The sequence below is a fragment of the Schistocerca cancellata genome, chromosome 9 (genome assembly GCF_023864275.1).
Source record: "Schistocerca cancellata isolate TAMUIC-IGC-003103 chromosome 9, iqSchCanc2.1, whole genome shotgun sequence".
Classification (NCBI taxonomy): domain Eukaryota; kingdom Metazoa; phylum Arthropoda; class Insecta; order Orthoptera; family Acrididae; genus Schistocerca; species Schistocerca cancellata.
This window is the reverse complement of record NC_064634.1, coordinates 25,924,000-25,944,383: the sequence shown is the minus strand read 5'-3', so window position 1 is coordinate 25,944,383 and position 20,384 is coordinate 25,924,000. Positions and strand designations below refer to the sequence as shown.

Sequence of the window (20,384 nt, the reverse complement as noted above, 5' to 3'; positions counted from 1 at the left end):
TAGAAGATATGAAACGTTTCCTCCACCAACTCTCCACAGTTCATGTTCCTTTATCACATGGTGCTCTGCTTGTCACTATTGATGCCACCTCCCTTTATACTAACATACTGAATACCCACGGTCTTACCGCTATTGAACACTGCCCTTCTCCAATGGAATCAAAAAATACAACCTCCTCCCTAGTCAACATGACCAACTATACCCTCACCCACAATTTCTTCTCCTTTGAAGGCATCACCTACAAACAAATCTGGGGTACAGCTACAGGCACCCAAATGGCACCATCCTACATGCCAACTTAATCATGGGCCAATTAGAGGAATCTTTTCTAACCACAAAGAGTCCCAAATCCCTCACCTGGTTCGGATTCATTAATGATATGTTCATTATCTGGATTGAGGTTCACGACACCCTACCCACAATCTTCCAGAACCTCAACACCATCTCCCCTATGTCCTCCGCCTGGTCCTACTCAACCCAATTAACCTAACAAGCTACTCTCCTTGATATTGACCTCCACCTCAAAGATGGCTAACAGTACCTCTGGCCATATCAAACCTACCAACCACCAGCAATACTTCCACTCTGACAGGTGCCCCTCATTCCATACCAAGAAATCTATTCCAACAACCTAGCCACCCATGACTGTCTCATCTGTAGTGATGAGCAGTCCCACTCGAAATAAACCAAAGGTCTCACAAAGTAATTACCCTCCCAATCTCATACAGAAACAGATCTCCCTTGCCTTACCTCTACAGTCACCACTCACCTCCCAAAGTCCTGTCATCCAGCTACAGATAAGCATTCCCATCATGACTCAGTAGCATCCAGGACTGGGGCAACAGCATCACATTCTCTGCCAGAATTTTGAATACCTCTCATCATGCCCTGAAAAAAGAAATATTCTACACACTGTCCTTCCTGCCCCTCCCACAGTGATATTCCACTGCCCACTGAACCTACATGATATCCTTGTCCATCCCTGTGCAACCCCTGCTCCCAACACCTTGCCTCACAGGTCATAGTCCCTGTAATAGACCTAGATGCAAGACCTGTCCCATACATCCTCCCACCATCAGCTACTCCAGTCCGGTCACGAACATCACCTATCCCATCAAAGGCAGGGCTACCTGTGAAACCAGTCATATGATCTACAAAGTAAGCTGCAACCACTGTGCTGCATTCTGTGTGGGCATGAAAAATGACAACCTGCCTGTCTGCATGAATGGCCACCTATGAATTGTGGTCAAGAAACGGCTGGACCATCCAATTGCTGGGCAGCCTGCCCAACATTATCTTCATTTCAATGTCTACCTTCCAGCCTGTTCCATCTGGAACCTTCCCACCAACACCAGCTTTCCTGAACTGCACAGGTGGGATATCTCCCTGAAACATATCCTATGTTCTGTAACACTACTGACCTCAACATTCATTAGTCATTGTCCTCTACCCGCCTATCCCTTCCCTATTCCCATTCCACCTACTTTGTAATTCTCTCCTTTTCCGCTGACCCCCCCTCCCGGTACGCGGTATGCTTTTGCACCCAGATGCCCTCCCCAATCCCCACGTTGTCCCTGTATGCTGCCACAAGCACCACTTTACCGTCCCCCACCCTTACAAAGCCTTTTTGGCTGAGTGCTTCCTTGTTTGACAGTCTATTTGTTGTGTCTATCTGCGACTCAGCGTCTCTGCTATAAGGTGAGTAGCAACTATCCTTTTGATAATATTGTGATTACTCCATGCTGGATTTTTCATTGTTTGTTTCATGTTGCTTGTGGGAGATCCTGGTGGCACTGCAGTGTTTAACCTATGCAGCAGTGTGAATTACTAATCAGAAAATGTCACCAGTCTGCAACACCAAGAATATTAGATCATCATTGTCAGCATCTTCTCCATGCATTATTATAAAACTGATGTTGGAAATGAATTTCTGCAACTGTATCAGTTCACAATCATGGAAATGATAGATTGCTGCTCAGTGTAAGGATGACAGTGAGTTGTGGACAGGTGCAAAGAAAAGACTGTTACACATTAAGCTTTCGCCAGAGATAGTGGTCAAGTGCGTTGAGGTGTGCTTACTCATGTGACTGTGTTTGTGTTTCATTTCTGAAGAAGGCTTTGGCCAAAAGCTTAATGTGCAACAGTCTTTTTGTTGTGCCTGTCTGAAACTCAATGTGTCATATTTATGGTGAATAGCATTCCTTTCCACAACTGTTGATATTCCAAACTTGTAACAGTTCCCAAAAAGTAATGAGCTTGTAATGACCACTGTACATTATTCCAACATCTTGTAAATAAAATTGATGTTATTTTAAATGTGTGATTACTATGTCTCTTGAGTAGTGTAGACTCTGCACAAATGAGCAAGACAGAAATTATTTCAATTTTATTTACTACAGATTAACACTGAAAAGCCTATGAGTGATGCATATGAAGTAAAGGACTTTGATTTTAACATCTGGTGATCATTGAACCCTACTTTGAAGTCATTAGTGAGCAAGTTAATTTTGGAAGTCAGATGCACATTGAAATATGTACTGAAGCCTCATCTAATTGAGAAGAAGTGTTTGAATTATGATTCCGAACTAAGAGAAAGAGTGAAATCTTAATTTGTTTACAGGACTGACTTTGAACGATACAGCAAAATAATCGTATTTTATTGCCTCAGAACAATATGGTAAGTGAACTTTACTTCCAGCTATACACACTGTGAATTTTACTTACTAACATGTTCGGATTAGAGGTGTGTTTGATGGTGAAGTGGACATAGGAGTTTTAAAGAGTAACAAATCTCTCATTCTCATTGCAGACAGTTTAAAGTGATATTATATCAATGTTGCGTAGCAGTGCTCTCAAAGAGTATCTGTGGCTGAGTGAATTTAACGACACGATATGTTATTGTTCTAGTGAAACGAGAAAAGCATTTATTACATGACAATAACAATTTATTTGAACTTTAAAAGACAATCCCTTCTCAACTAGGTAGACTAAATGATCCTGCTTTATAGAAGCAGAGATTGGAATTCACTTTCCATTAAAATAGACATGAAATAATTACGAAGAAATTTTCATATGAGGTGTGGTCCTGCTGATTAACATGGTCATTCATACCAATGAAAGAAGTCATTTGAAGAATATTAAAATTTATAATATAACTGAAAAACAATATACAGGGTGTACTTAAAATCCGGGAACACTTTCAATTATTTATTGCACAAGAACAAACATTGTACAGATATCATACATATGTCATTTTGAAGAAAAACCCTGAAAGTTTTTTTTCATGTATACCGCCACGGTGTAGTTTGGTAATTTGCCAATAGTCAGCACTAGTCGCAAACATGGAGAGTTCAGGTGCGGAGCGAGTTTTCTGTGTGTTGGAGTTCGACAAAAACAAGTTTGCTACAGCTGTACGACGGATGTTTAGAACCAAGTACGGTAAGAAGCCACCAACACCGAACGCCATTTACCACTGGCACAACAAATTCGTTGCGATGGGTTGCTTATGCCCGGCAAAGAAAGTGCGAGTCAAGTGAATGTGGAGTGCATACAAGACAGTCACAAGGAGTCCAAAGAAATCGGTGCATTGTGCATCCCATGAACTTGAAATGGCTCTGTTCATCTTTCAGAATGATGGGGATCCACCCCATTTTCATTGTGAGGTTCATGGGTACCTGAATATGGAGCTGCCCCATCGATAGATCGGCCATGCTACAGAAGAGGACAGTTGTTTCATGAAATGACCTCCCTAATCATCAGATCGCACTCCGTGTGACTTTTTCTGTGGGGACACATTAAAGATCTGGTGTATGTACCACCTCTACCACGTGATCTAGCAGAGCTCCAGGAGAGAATATGAGAAGCGACTGCCACTGGCGTTGATGAGTATGGCAAGAACTATATTACCATATTGACATCTGCCGGGTCACTCGATCACTCATGGTTTGCATAACTAATATTTGTAAAAAAAACTTTCAGAGTTTCTCCTCATAATGCAATATGTATGATATCTGTACAATGTTTAGTTCTTTTCCAATAAATAATTGAAAGTGATCCCAGACTTTATGAACACCCTGTAATGTTTCATCTTATCCTGAATATACCAGCCTGATTCTGTGGATTATTGAAGACAGTAAGGAATTCAGTTATCCATATCATATTAAGTGAAAGAGTATTCAGTTGGCGTTGTACAGCATCGCAGCTAGTATCAGGATGGGATACTCTATTGTGGTGACCAATGTGTACAGGATGTCACTAGGAGAGAAGAGGACAGGAAAATATTGAGTGAGTGGTCGTCACGGTCAGACCAAGTTCTCCAGAAACACTGTGGAGACTGAGAAGTCCCTTGTTTCTGCAGCACTCTTAAATTTGTTCAGGTGCTGTTCATCTGTCCACATACAGAGTCAAGAAGGCAGTACGTTGGTGCAGACACCTGGCAACTTCGTGTTATTGCACGCAGTCTTCAGAAGCATTGAAGGATAGCAGGCATCTACGAGATAACACCCACAGTGTTCAGCAGCCGAAAGATATCAGCTGTTGGCAGTCAGAGTAGCAGTAGCAGCGGTGGCTAGTTGGAGGCAGCAGTGTAGCAGTCATTGGCATGAGCTCACCAGCAGTAGTAATAATACACAATGGTCAGTCATTTTCAAAATGGCAATGGCTTGTCTATAATTACATTTCCTAGTGAATGGCAAAGAGTGTTTGTTGCAAAAATTTTATTTTTGTATCAATAATTAGTGTCACAGCTGCAAAACACTAACGTGGATTCTTTATAGACGAATGGAAAAAGTGGTAGAAGCTGACCTCGGGGATGATCAGTTTGGATTCCATAGAAATATTGGAACATGTGAGGCAATACTGACCTTACGACTTACCTTAGAAGAAAGATTAAGGAAAGGCAAACCTATGTTTCTAGCATTTGTAGACTTAGAGAAAGTTTTTGTCAATGTTGACTGGAATACTCTCTTTCAAATTCTAAAGGTGGCAGGGGTAAAATACAGGGAGCAAAAAGGCTATTTACAATTTGTACAGAAACCAGATGGCAGTTATAAGAGTCAAGGGGCATGAAAGGGAAGCAGTGGTTGGGAAGGGAGTGAGACAGGGTTGTAGCCTCTCCCCAATCTTATTCAATCTCTATATTGAGCGAGCAGTGAAGGAAACAAAAGAAAAATTTGGAGTAGGAATTAAAATCCATGGAGAAGAAATAAAAACTTTGAGGTTCGCCGATGACATTGTAATTCTGTTAGAGACAGCAAAGGACTTGGAAGAGCAGTTGAACGGAATGGTCAGTGTCTTGAAAGGAGGATATAAGATGAAAATCAACAAAAGTAAAACGAGGATAATGGAAAGTAGTCGAATTAAGTCGGGTGATGCTGAGGGAATTAGATTAGGAAATGAAACAGTTAAAGTAGTAAAGGAGTTTTGCGATTTGGGGAGCAAAATAACTGATGATGATCGAAGTGGAGAGGATATAAAATGTAGACTGGCAATGGCAAGGAAAGCATTTCTGAAGAAGAGAAATTTGTTAACATCAAGTATAGGTTTAAGTGTCAGGAAGTCGTTTCTGAAAGTATTTGTATGGAGTGTAGCCATGTACGGAAGTGAAACATGGATGATAAATAGTTTGGACAAGAAGAGAATAGAAGCTTTCGAAATGTGGTGCTACAGAAGAATGCTGAAGATTAGGTGGGTACATCACATAATTAATGAGGAAGTATTGAATAGGATTGGGGAGCAGAGAAGTTTGTGGCACAACTTGACTAGAAGAATGGACCGATCAGTAGGACATGTTCTGAGGCATCAAGAGATCACCAATTTACTATTGGAGGGCAGCGTGGAAGGTAAAAATCGTAGAGGGAGACCAAGAGATGAATACACTAAGCAGGTTCAGAAGGATGTAGGCTGCAGTAGGTACTTGGAGATGAAGAAGCTTGCACAGGATAGAGTAGCATGGAGAGCTGCATCAAACCAGTCTCAGGACTGAAGACAACAACAACAACAACAACAACAACAAGTGTGAATCTATGGACTTTGCTAGTAATTACAACAATGGTCATCATTAGCAAACCCAATCAACCACATAATGAGACAGGGCTTGGCATTCATCCATTTGGCTTTACTCCACTCAGCTTGTATAGCCCCTTTTGTCTGCAGGAAAGTTTGTTTCTAGATGCGACGAGGATGTCATTCAACTTCATGTCTGGAGGACATGCTGACCACTCTAGTCGAGTGATGTTATCCTGAAGGAAGTCATTCACTCACAAGATGTGCACAATTGGGTGGGGTGGGGGGGGTGGGGGGGGTGGGGGGGGGGGTTTGCGCGCAATATGTCATCCATGAAGACGAATGCCTCGACAATATGCTGCTGATATGGTTACACTACTGGTCAGAGAATGGCATTCACTTATTGTACAGCCGTTACAGCACCTTCCATGACCACCAGCGGTGTACGTCAGCCCCACATAATGCCACCCCAAAACAGCAGGACATCTCCACTTTGCTGCACCCGCTGGACAGTGTGTCTAAGGCGTTCAGCCGGATCGGGTTGCCTCTAAACATGTCTCCAATGACTGTCTGGTTTAAGGCATATGCGACACTCACTGGTGAAGAGAATGTGATGCCAATCCTGAGTGGTCCATTCGGCACATTGTCGGGCTCATCTGTACCGTGCTGCATGGTGTCATGGTTGCAAAGATGGACCTCACCCATCGGGAGTGAAGTTGCACATCATGCAGCCTATTGTGCACAGTTTGAGTCTTAACACAACATCCTGTGGCTTCACAAAAAGTGTTATTCAACATGGTGGAATTGCTGTCAGGGTTCCTCCGAGATATGATCCATAGGTAGCAGTCATCCATTGCAGTAGCAGCCCTTGGGCAACCTGAGTGAGGCATGTTATAGACAGTTCCTGTCTCTCTGTATCTCCTCCATGTCCAAACATCACTACTTTGGTTCACTCTGTGGCACCTGGACACTTCCCTTGTTGAGAGCCCTTCCTGGCAGAAAGTTACAATGCAGACGCGATCAGACCGTAGTATTGACCATCTAGGCATGGTTGAACTACAGACAACATGAGCCATGTACCTCCTTCCTGGTGGAATGACGAACTGATCAGCTGTCGGATCCTCTCTGTCTAATAGGCGCTGCTCATGCATGGTTGTTTATATCTTTGGGTGGGTTTAGTGGGATCTCTGAACAGTCAAAGGGACTGTGTCTGTGATACAATATACACAGTCAACGTCTATCTTCAGGAGTTCCGGGAACTGGGGTGATGCAAAACTTTTTTTTTTTATGTGTGTATTACAAAAATTGATGTCTACAGAACACAGGTAGCTCCAGTTGAATCAGCAAGTGGGGTGTTGCAGTGGATATGATACTGGACTCTTATTTTGGAGGAGCTGAGTTAAAATCTCCCTCTATTCATTCTGATGTAAATATGTATAGTTTACTTAAATCACATAAGATAAATGCTGGAATGGTTCTTCTACAAAATCTATACCATAATTGCTGCAATATCCTTGATCCACTTAACATTTACTCTTTGTCTAACAAATTTTCTTATTTCCAGCAGAATGAGTCTCATTCAAGTACTGCGAGTCGCAGTACTGTAGGGCAGGTATGGCACTGTGATGAACTAGGCTATGAATATTGTTGAATCCTGCAGAAGGATATTCCTGCTCTGTCAGTGTGCGATGGGTCCTAATTTTTGAGGCTTACTTTCAAATTTTATAACAGCAACATTAATGTGTGAGTTGCTGAATGAGTATGCCTTAGGTCAAAAAATAAAGTGACAAGAGTGCTTAATCTTGCATCAATGTTTTTAATCATGAATGCTTACCTCAAACAAACCTTCAATAACTCTCCCAAGAACAAGTAGGTACACACTCCCACGTGCAAGTGCAGGAGTTAAGAGAGTGATGAATGAAGTAGCAGCAAGTCCAAGCCCAAAAAGTCTTTTACCACCGATGCGTGTTGCTAGCCATCCTCCTGGTAGCTGGGTCACTATATACCCATAGAAGAAAGATCCAAGTACAAGACCTTGCATTTCACTGTCCCAGGGGAACTCTTGGCTCTATAGGAGGAAAAATATAACATCAGACGCTTCTGCCTAATACATTTCATTTCATACTATTACCGTGTGATAAACACCATCCTTATGTTTCATACATTTACGTCAAGAACACAAATATTCAATCATGTGGGTCACTTCGTTCTGTTGTTATTAAAAACCTAATGGAACAGCAATAAAATGCTGACAAACTTAAGTCCACAACAACAACATGCGTCACAGGGCAGTATTAATTTATATGTAATACAGCATTGATTTATATGTAATACAAAATTAATTTACACATAACTACATATTCATTTATACATTATGTCCCTCATGTCCATGCTATAAAAAAAGAGAAAGTTCTTTCCTCAAATAAACAAAAAAATAATTATAGGCTTACATTATCAAAATCTATGAGTGCAATCTATTGTGAAACACATAGCCATGAAGGTCATACACACATAGTTCTTGAAAGTCAATGACAGGTTCACCACTCTACTGTATTTGCAAGAAGGTGAGCAGTACTATTCTTTCAAATAGTTTTTTTTTTATTATTTATAAGAACCAGCTGCAGAGTTGCCAGCACCATTTGTTGAAATACGCTTAAATTACTCCAACTGACTGATCTCACTTTTAGTAACACAAACATCAAAACATTCAAATGTTACATATTATTGGCTGCCTAGTCCAGCACTAACACCTGAAGATATTAATCGAACAGCAGCTGGTTTGTTTGACAACATTTGTAATCAAATGTAAGAGAGCTCAACCAAAGGAACCATGTACAGTGCACTCCAGTAACTCTCTCTACAAGGAGCTCTATAGTTGGAACACAGTTTTGGGGTCAATAATGCAGCTGTGCATTTTTGTCAATATATTATTTTCCTATTTGTATTCTCCTGGCTTGGGATTGTTACTTCACGTTTGTTAGTGCACTATTGTGTCTCACCTACACTTCCATTTATAATTTCGCATTCTTTCATTTCTAACAATTGACTGTCTCCTGCAGTACTTTTGGCAACAATACAATATGTTTCAAATCTAATATGAAACAGTACTTGTGTTCAATAAATTATAGTTCTGTAGTGCAGATGGCTGTTGCCATGACGAAGAGGCAGGACAATAACAACTCCCTGCCACAGTACAACACATGAAAACTGTATTGGCTTAGACAAGAAAATTAAATGGCCTCATATGGCCAAGATCTACTGATCATAATACCTCCAGAGTTCAACACTTCACTAACCTACTTTTCCAGATGGCCTGAAGAGAGAGCAGGATCCTAAAGTAAGTTTTCCAGACAGACTGAATGGAATGCAAGGAGTATAACAGCAGGTTCAAAGTCCTTGAGTCGCCAGCAGCATCCATAGTGTGTGCAATGGCACTGTACAGAGATGCAAAGGAACAATGCAGAACTATTTTTTATGTTGACACTAGCCTTATATTGGGTGGGATGGAGTTTGCTCCATCCAGCCATCCTGATTTAGGTTTTCTGCAGTTTTTCTAAACAATTTCAGGCGAACACTGGGGTGGTCCTTTTTTTTTTTGCTTCACTACATTATGATGACAAACCCGTATTATGAGATGATCCATGGAAAAAAAAAAGAAAGATCCATGTGTTGCCAAAGAAGATATTTGTGCAAATATTAGATTGACTAGGGGACGTACAAATAATATAAGCATACTATTAAGGTGTTGCTTTCTACTATTTCTATGGTAATTGGGAACAAGCAACAGAAAGGCTGAATGGATAATGTTTTTAGGTTTGACTGTGCAAAGCAAATCATGCTTTTGGAGAAATGGGCAAGTAGTTCACTTAATATTAAACTGACAAGAAGCAAAGAGCCATGTTAGATAGTTCACACAGCTCTCATAAAAAATTTTCTTCTCACTGGGGACAAATCACTACTGGTGTTTCACAGGGTTCAATTCTGGAACCACTTTAGTTCATGTTTATACAGAAATGATCTTCCATTTTACACTTACAAAGTAACAATAGTGCTCTTTGCTGATGACAGAAGCATCATAATAAAGCCCAACAGAGTTTTAATAATAGGAGGAGCAATAAAGGAGATTACAAAAGTATTATAGATTGGTTGCCAGTAAATGATTTATAATTTACATCAGAAAAAAATACAGTCTATTTCGTTCTGTATAAGGCAAGACATATCATCTATAATTGGGAACAGGAGGTATGTAAATCAGATTGTCCAACACTTCTAGGTTTTATATTGATCAGAACTTGAACTGAAAATCACACATTAACGATCTTCTCGAAAGCTTGAGTTCAGCAGCATTTTCTCTGTGTGTAATTGCTGATTTTGGTGATTAAGCATTGGAATATTCAACTGATTTACATACTTCCATTCATTGCAGTCATATAGAATAGCTTTCTGGAGCAATTCCACATTGACACAAAGTGTAATATCTGCTGTTCTCAAACATCGTGTAGACATCTGTTTAAAAAATTAGGCACACTAACAGCAGACACACAATATAGTTACTCTCTTATGCAGCTGAGAAGAATCGGGCACTATTTGCAGATACATTGATTGGGGGGGGGGGGGGGGGGGGGGGGGACTGAACACCAAGACGGGTTGCGCAACAGAAACAAAATTTGGTAGGCATGTTCCTTCATTTGAAAGATTATGCCTACTCCAATTTTGCACCATTTGCATAAGAGTAGCACTAGTAGCATCACTATGAGGATGCAAATCAGATTTTCTTTAAATACTCGCTGGAACAGTCATTAGATTGGACATAGTGAGTTGATGTTAGTCAAGAATGCCTTTAAGGTGATAAAGACACCATTATCAGCAAGTCGCTAAGTTTGAACATGGTCGTTTAATAGGGCTACAAGCAGCTGGATGCTCCTTCTGCAATACTGCAGAAAGACTTGGCAGGAATGTAGCCACTGTACATGATTGCTGGCAGTGGTGGCCATGACACTATACAGTAACAAGATGAATAGCCTACAGATGCCCACGAGGCATTAATGAGAGGAAAGAAGGAAAGACCATTATGTTCAGTGTATCACTCTGGCACATCATATTGTGTCTGCAGCAGCAATTTTAGCAGCAGTTGGCACCACAGTGACACAACAAACTGTTACAAATTGGTTACTTCAAGGACAGCTCCGAGCCAGACGCTCTGTAGTGTGCATTCCACGGACCCCAAACCACTGCTATTTGCAATTCCAGTGGTGTCAAGTGAGAGATAATTGGAGGGTAGGGTGGAGGTCTGTTGTTCTTCTGGTGAAAGCTGGTTTTGTCTCAAAGCCAGTGATGGCCATGTGTTGGTTAGATGGAGGTCAGTTGATAGCCAGCACCCAACCTACCTTTGTGCAAGACACACTGGACCTCCATCTGGAGTTATGGTCTGCAGCACAATTTTGTATGACAGAAGGAGCACTCTTGTGGTTATCTCATGCACCTTGACTGCAGAACTGTACATCAATCTGTTGATTTGACCTGTTGTGCTGCCATTCATGAACAGCATTCCAGAGAGTGATTTCCAACAGGACAACACAAGTCCACAAACTGCTGTTGTAACCTGACATGCTCTATAGAGTGTCAACAGGTTGCCTTGCCCTGCTCCATCACCTGATACACCTCTGATCAAGCACATATGGGACATCGTTGTAGGACAACTCCCGCATCATCCACAAACAGTATTAACTGTCCCTGTATTACCAACCAAGCACAACATGCATGAAACTCCATCCCACAAACTGACATTCAGCACCTGCATGCATGTTTGCATGCTTTCATTCAACTTTCTTGCAGTTACACTGGTTATTTATGTACCAGCATTTCACATTTGCAAACAATAATCATTTTTTGGTGTTGCAATTTTTTTTCCATCAGTCTAATAGGAGCATTCATAAATGTAGCACTAGGAACAAAAATGGTGATCACCATCCACAACACAACCTTACTTTTGCACAGAAAGAAGCAAAGTATATAGGCATTAAAATGTTGGCAGATAATTTTAAAAACAAGTTGAAATCATTTCTATTTCACAACTCCATCTGTTCATAGATGAATTTCTGAACAGATTTATGTATGTGGTTAGGTTATAATTATAAAATTTTGATATAGACCGATCTAAAAATATCCAACATCATAAGAGGCCACCCTGTAGCTATGGTTTTCACAGATAAAATATACCTTACTTGTAAACCTACTGGTATATTCCACATCACACTGAGTTATTGCGGGTATGACCCATGGAAAATACATAAAATTAAATGAAGCCATGGATTACAGTAGGCATCAAAATTTTTGACAAAAGGAAAAGCTATAATGGGTAAGGAATTTCATATAATCCAGATAAAGTGAAATTCTGCAAAAACTACAGTAAAATTCTAAACAAGTGATTGTAAATTGAGAAAAAAAGATCTTAATTTCCTCTCATCCTCACAACAGGTGGGTGCACCTCTTCCCGGGGTCTGAACATCTGAGTAATCTTGTCAGCCTTTCTAATCTTTCCCAACCTATCTCTCTATTCTCCCTGAGGAATGAATTAATAGTCCTGAAAGCTAAGAATAGCTTTTACACTCTCAAACATGTCTATTGGCATTACCAGAGTTTTGCCATCTGATAGTCAGTACTGGTAGCCATTCTGACTCTGTTGTAATTTGAAAATTATGAGATACAAATTCTTATTGATATGAATTTAAAATTAATAATTCAGCTAACAAAACATAAGTATGTAGAATGTAACAAGAGCAGAAACTGGTGAAGCTTGCACCAGGGTCTCCAATATTGTCTTTAATCTTAATAATAATCAAATTAATCACAAATGAGAGACTACAAATATATTTAAGTAATGCTTCCTAAGTGTTACTGAACAGATCATCAGCTAAGGCAGATAATCCTAATGCTACAGCTTCCTTGTGAAGAGAGTGCTGCTACAGAATGCAGGAGAAGCAATATGCTATTAACAAAATAAATATTCATAAGGATTGGAAAATACAGGAAAATTCAACATGAATAGAAGAATTACAAATGGCTATAGAGCATAATAATACATCAATAACATTTATCCATGTAATGTGTGTCCACTGTTTCTATAATGTTTTTAAATGATGCCACATTCACTTTTACCTGTTATTGTTTTTATTTCACAATTATAATCTCCGTAATTATACCGTTTTCGAGCATCAAATCTTTGCCTGAAAATAGTACAAATGCTGAAATTGCAATGATAAATTAAAGGCAGTAACAGCTAAAGGAGAATATGACCATTTGAAAAAAACATTGATTAGCATTACAGACAAAATAAAAGATAATTTAAAGTTTTTTTTATTGTAGTCGGTGAATCAATATGGCAGCAATGAAAGCAAAGAGGTTCCAGTACAGTGATGTATATTGTATTTCTGACATCTCTGATTGTTAACTCTTAGTTTTCATTTTTCTAAATGAAATTTGTAGATGAAATATTTGTGTTTCTCAACTAAGTGATGAATGTTAATCACTAATAAAGCAATTTAGCATTTTTCGAGGGTTTTACAATTGCATTAAATGCAGCAGATATATAATATCTACAGTGGTGGCACTGGTTTAACAAATAAAGTACCAAATTTATGGAAATTAAATGCATATGTGTAAATCCAGTTGACAATGAAAGATAAGAATTTACAGTTAAGAGACAGTAGGAAGGAGGAAACAGTGAAATACAAGTCACCACAGTTGAAGTATCATCCACGATGGTTCTTATAAGTGGCAGATCAGACACAGTTTTGGTCTCACAAGTTGTCCTCAATTTACCATCATTTTGGCCATGGAACTAACAACTTTGTTTGCACAACTGGAAACAAATTTTTTCTATAGTGGTGTAACAAATGATAAGACAAAGGTCACATATTTGGTCAATCAACTTCATCAAAATTTTGCATCTACGGTAAAGGTATCACTCTCATGCAATCAACCCGCAGTTGAGATGAACATTGAAGTCACTGTTGATACAACTGGTTTACAGATCAGTGGAATAACAAGTTCCTCAATTATTATATCATGATGAGACGGGTCAAAATCCCTTCACAATCTTTCTGACATTTAAGAAGCAGTGCAGCTGAAACATCAGCACTAGGTTTATTTATTAATGTGAAGAAAATTGGAGTTAGAATGTGTATGCCTTATATATAAAATGATGTAACCATGGTTAGAATTACTTCCCTAAGCAAATCTGCAGTCTGAATCAGTAAAAGTTAGGTTTCTTAATGTAGCAGTAAAAGTTAGGTTTCTTAATGTAACACTGACAAACCAAATATATATCTACATCTACATCCATACTCCGCAAGCCACCTGACAGTGTGTGTCGGAGGGTATTTTGAGTACCTATATCGGTTCTCCCCTCTATTCCAGTCTCGTATTGTTCGAGGAAAGAAAGATTGTTGGTATTCCTCTGTGTGGGCTCTAATCTCTCTGATTTTATCCTCATGGTCTCTTCATGAGATATACGTAGGAGGGAGCAATATACTGCTTGACTCTTCAGTGAAGGTATGTTCTCGAAACTTCAACAAAAGCCCGTACCGAGCTACTGAGCATCTCTCCTGCAGAGTCTTCCACTGGAGTTTATCTATCATCTCCGTAATGCTTTCGCGATTTATAAATGATCCTGTAATGAAGTGCGTTGCTCTCCGTTGGACCTTCTCTACCTCTTCTATCAACCCTACCTGGTATGGATCCCACACTGGTGAGCAACATTCAAGAAGTGGGTGAACAAGTGTACTGTAACATACTTCCTTTGTTTTCGGATTGCATTTCCTTAGGATTCTTCCAATGAATCTCAGTCTGGCATCTGCTTTACTGACAATCAACTTCATATGATCATTCCATTTTAAATCACTCCTAATGCCTACTCCCAGATAATTTATGGAATGAACTGCTTCCAGTTGCTGACCTGCTATATTGTAGCTAAATGATAAAGGATCTTTCTTTTTATGTATTCGCAGCACATTACATTTGTCTACACTGAGACTCAATTGCCATTCCCTGCACCATGCATCAATTTGTTGCAGATCCTCCTGTATTTCAGTACAATTTTCCATTGTTACAACCTCTCTATATACCACAGCATCACCCACAAAAAGCCTCAGTGAACTTCCGATGTTATCCACAAGGTCATTTATGTATATTGTGAATAGCAACGGTCCTACGACACTCCCCTGCGGCACACCTGAAATCACTCTTACTTCGGAAGACTTCTCTCCATTAAGAATGACATGATGTGTTCTGTTATCTAGGAACTCTTCAATCCAATCACACAATTGGTCTGATAGTCCATATGCTCTTTCTTTGTTCATTGAACAACTGTGGGGAACTGTCTTGAACACCTTGCGAAAGTCAAGAAACAGGGCATCTACCTGGGAACTCATGTCTATGGCCATCTGAGTCTCGTGGACAAATAGTGCGAGCTGGGTTTCACACGGTCATCTTTTTCTAAACCAATTCTGATTTCTACAGAGTAGATTTCTAGTCTCCAGAAAAGTCATTATACTCTAACATAATGTGTGTTCCAAAATTCTACAACTGATCGACATTAAAGATATAGGTCTATAGTTCTGCACATCTGTTTGAGGTCCCTTCTTGAAAATGGGGATGACCTGTGCCCTTTTAAAATCCTTCGGAACGCTACGCTCTTCTAGAGACCTACGGTACACCGCTGCAAGAAGGGGGCCAAGTTCCTTCGCGTACTCTGTGTAAAATCGAACTGGTATCCCATTAGGTCCAGTGGCCTTTCCTCTTTTGAGTGATTTTAATTGTTTTTCTATCCCTCTGTCATCTATTTTGATATCTACCATTTTGTCATCTATGCGACAATCTAGAGATGGAACTACAGTGCAGTCTTCCTCTGTGAAACAGCTTTGGAAAAAGACATTTAGTATTTCGGCATTTAGTCTGTCATCCTCTGTTTCAGTACCATTTTGGTCACAGAGTGTCTAGACATTTTGTTTTGATCCACCAACAGATTTGACATAAGACCAAAATTTGTTAGGATTTTCTGCCAAGTCAGTAAATAGAACTTTACTTTCGAATTCATTGAATGCCTCTCACATAGCCCTCCTCACACTACATTTTGCTTCGCGTAATTTTTGTTTGTCTGCAACACATTGGCTATGTTTATGTTTGCTGTGAAGTTCCCTTTGCTTCTGCAGCAGTTTTCTAACTCGGTTGTTGTACCAAGGTGGCTCTTTTCCATCTCTTACGATGTTGCTTGGCACATACTCATCTAATGCATACTGTACAATGGTTTTGAACTTTGTCCACTGATCCTCAACACTATCTATACTTGCGACAAAACCTTTGTCTTGAGCCATCAAGTACTCTGAAATCTGCTTTTTGTCACTTTTGCTAAACATTGGGCATTCTCCATAGATGTACGTAATAAGCTGCTTAATAAATAAATAAATAAATTGCTACAAGTGTTGTAGAGGAGCTGCTTGTCAGTACTAGTGCAAACCATCATAAAATTACACAGAACTGAACTTAGATATACTGGCAGAGGTTGCTGACTGAGTACAGGGAACAATCTCACTTCCACTGACACAGTTACAGAGCTCCTAACAGCAACAGATAACAGCAATAACAGAAGTACACTCATGTTCAGAAAATACAGAACACCTTGAACGACTAGAGACAGGACATTCATTTTCACAGGACGTGTACATTAGTATGTTTTGCAGAAATGATTAGCATTTCAGTCACCTCGATTCAGCATGTGTCCCGTTGCCTAGTAGGCACTTGGTCCACCATAGACCCTGATAACTAGTTCCATGTGTGAGGGCATCGATGCGTACAAGGCGCAAATGGCGTCCTGTGGCATACCCATCCATGCTGCACTCATCTGGTTCCAAAGTTCATCTATGGTGGTTGGCACTGGGTCATAGTGCTGCACCCGTCATTTCACCATATCCCACACATTTTCGATTGGCGACAAGTCTGGTAAACTGACAGGCCAGAGAAAATGGGATACTTCCTTAGAGTAGTTGAGTCTGGCTTTTGACACAGCTTGCCACAAAGCTCAAAAGAGCACCCCAGTCCAACTGACGTTCGCCTACAAAGTAAATTTGCCTTTAAGTAATTTGTGGTCATAGAATGATGTTCTACCAGACAGGTGAATCCTGATAACTTGACAACCAGGTGGGAAGCTGCATGGTGTAACAACACGTGCTCAAAGGTGGCAGGCTCTGGTCTATAATCAAGGATTACATGACAACAATGATAACAGGAGACTGAGTGTTCGTGAGGAATGTCTTGGGACAGAGCAAAGGGGTGCATGGGATTACAGATAAAATACTGGCACGGTACCCAAGTCCTGATCAGGTTATCAAAATCTTGACATCTGTAAGTTTTTTGGCAGAGCATGTCCATTTCGAGAACTGTAAACATGTTCATCTGAGCCAGCTGAAGCGGGCCAGTCAAGGAGTCGATCAAAAGTGTGTTTTTGATTCTCCAGTACTCCCTGCTATTTCCTCACTCGCATCCCAGGGTTTGACCTAAGAAGGGAAGATTGACATATGTCTGTCAATACATTGCTTGTATCAATGTGTGCCAGCTAGGAAATGAGTTGTGATAACATCCATTAGTGGCATGAGCATTAGTTGGTTGGCAACGGGCAGTGGAAGCAGTCGCATGTGCTAGCAATGAGCTGATGGACCTGCCAATTGAAAGTACAACATGCTGTTGATTGGAGTCTGGGGTGCAAAGTGACAGAGAGGAAGTGTCAGTGGTCATCACAGTCGAGTAAGTACAATCCAGCTGATGCAGTAGGACCCTGGCACAACATGCTGCAAGCCGAGGACAGCGGGTGGTGTACTAAGTTACATATCTTTCACTGTCTAGTTGAAAGCTGGTTACAAGGTTTGGAGGGTTTTATTGGTTTGTCTCCTTGTTTTTGGTTTAGTAACTGTCTTTGGTGTCCAAAAATTTTATTTGAATGGCCAGTAAAAAACTGTATCAGTCTGGGGGTAGCTGACACAATGTGTCATTTCTTGCAAATTAAGGAATAGATGTCACAGTATGCTAGTCACTGAAAATTTCATTTGAATAGGCAGTATAAGCCTGTATCTGTTTTGAGAGTAACTGCCACAGTGTGTTAGCACACATAAATGTTTTTTAACATTTCTTGCAAGTTAAAGAATGGATGTCAAAGTGTGTTAGTGGCCAAAAATATCATTTGAATAGCCAGTATAAAACTGTCTGTTCTGAGACACTGTCCCACAGTGTGTTAGCCAGTGCTTTTAAACATCTGTTTAAAGTTAAAGTGTGAATGTCACTGTATGTTAATGGTGGGATATTTCATTGGAACAGCTAGCACAAACTGTTTCTACTTGGCAATAGTCGTCACCAGGTGTTAGCACCCTTAAATGCATTTGAATGTGTGTCTCTAGTTAGAGAATGTGTGCTGCTATCTCTTAGCAGTGGTTAACTCGTATGATAAGCACTGTATAAAACAGTTACTACTTTAGTAGTAACTGCCGCAGCTATAGCATTCTTGTCAAAGTATGTCATACACCATTAACGGTCGGACAGTTCGCACGGGTGTATACATCAGTCCATTCTCTGAAGGTAACTGTTCCAACGAACTGTAGCCTTTAAGATTGTTGGAAATTCAATATCTTCTTTTTAAGAATACTGTTGGCAAGAGCCTGTAAATTGCATCTTGATGAAAGTCTTAAATATTTTCATATTTTAAAGTGTTTAATATTCTGCATATGTTATTTAACAAAAAGTAATTGTAGCTTTACTGTATGGATAAATGATGATGGCGTCCTCTTGAGTAAAATATTCCGGAGGTAAAATAGTCCCCCATTCGGATCTCCGGGCGGGGGCTACTCAAGAGGACGTCGTTATCAGGAAAAGAAAACTGGCGTTCTACGGATCGGAGCGTGGAACGTCAGATCCCTTAACTGGGATGGTAGATTAGAAAAATTTAAAAAGGAAAATGGATAGGTTAAAGTTAGATATAGTGGGAATTAGTGAAGTTCGGTGGCAGGAGGAACAAGACTTTTGGTCAGGTGAATACAGGGTTATAAACGCAAAATCAAATAGGGGTAATGCAGGAGTAGGTTTAATAATGAATTAAAAAATAGGGGTGCGGGTAAGCTACTACAAACAGCATAGTGAACGCATTATTGCGGCCAAGATGGACACGAAGCCCACACCTACTACAATAGTACAAGTTTATATGCCAACTAGCTCTGCAGATGATGAAGAAATTGAAGAAATGATGGCTAGACGACAAATGTAAGGATGTAGAGGCTTATCTCACTAGGGGTAAGATAGATACTGCCTACAGGAAAATTAAAGAGACCTTTGGAGAAAAGAGAGCCACTTGTATGAACATCAAGAGCTCAGATGGAAACCCAGTTCTAACCAAAGAGGGGAAAGCAGAGAGGTGGAAGGAGTATATAGAGGGTCTATACAAGGGCGATGTACTTGAGGACAATATTATGGAAATGGAAGAGGACGTAGATGAAGATGAAATGGGAGATATGATACTGCGTGAAGAGTTTGACAGAGCACTGAGAGACCTGAGTCGAAACAAAGCCCCGGGAGTAGACAACATTCCATTAGAACTACTGACGGCCTTGGGAGAGCCAGTCCTGACAAAACTCTACCACCTGGTGAGCAAGATGTATGAGACAGGCGAAATACCCTCAGACTTCAAGAAGAATATAATAATTCCAATCTCAAAGAAAGCAGGTGTTGACAGGTGTGAAAATTACCAAACTATCAGTTTAATAAGTCACAGCTGCAAAATACTAACGCGAATTCTTTACAGACGAATGGAAAAACTGGTAGAAGCCGACCTTGGGGGAGATCAGTTTGGATTCCATAGAAATGTTGGAACACGTGAGGCAATACTGATCCTATGACTTACCTTAGAAGAAAGGTTAAGGAAAGGCAAACCCACATTTCTAGCATTTGTAGACTTAGAGAAAGCTTTTGATAATGTTGACTGGAACACTCTCTTTCAAATTCTAAAGGTGGCAGGGGTAAAATACAGGGAGCGAAAGGCTATTTACAATTTCTACAGAAACCAGATGGCAGTTATAAGAGTCGAAGAGCATGAAAGGGAAGCAGTGGTTGGGAGGGGAGTGAGACAGGGTTGTAGCCTCTCCCCGATGCTATTCAATCTGTATATTGAGCAAGCAGTAAAGGAAACAAAAGAAAAATTCGGAGTATGTATTAAAATCCATGGAGAAGAAATAAAAACTTTGAGGTTCGCCGATGACATTGTAATTCTATCAGAGACACCAAAGGACTTGGAAGAGCACTTGAACGGAATGGACAGTGTCTTGAAAGGAGGATATAAGGTGAAC

At 40.2% G+C, this 20,384-nt stretch overlaps 1 protein-coding gene across 3 annotated transcripts in view; it reads right to left on the bottom strand.

Moving 5' to 3' along the window:
* The window catches only part of LOC126101581 (vesicular glutamate transporter 1-like), a 134,337-nt gene that overhangs the window by 93,413 nt on the left and 20,540 nt on the right, over positions 1-20,384 (bottom strand). For all 3 annotated transcript variants that reach the window (XM_049912234.1, XM_049912236.1, XM_049912235.1), the window contains exon 4: positions 7,838-8,071. In XM_049912234.1, the coding sequence (XP_049768191.1) occupies positions 7,838-8,071 (234 nt within the window). The remainder of the gene's footprint in view (positions 1-7,837; positions 8,072-20,384) is intronic.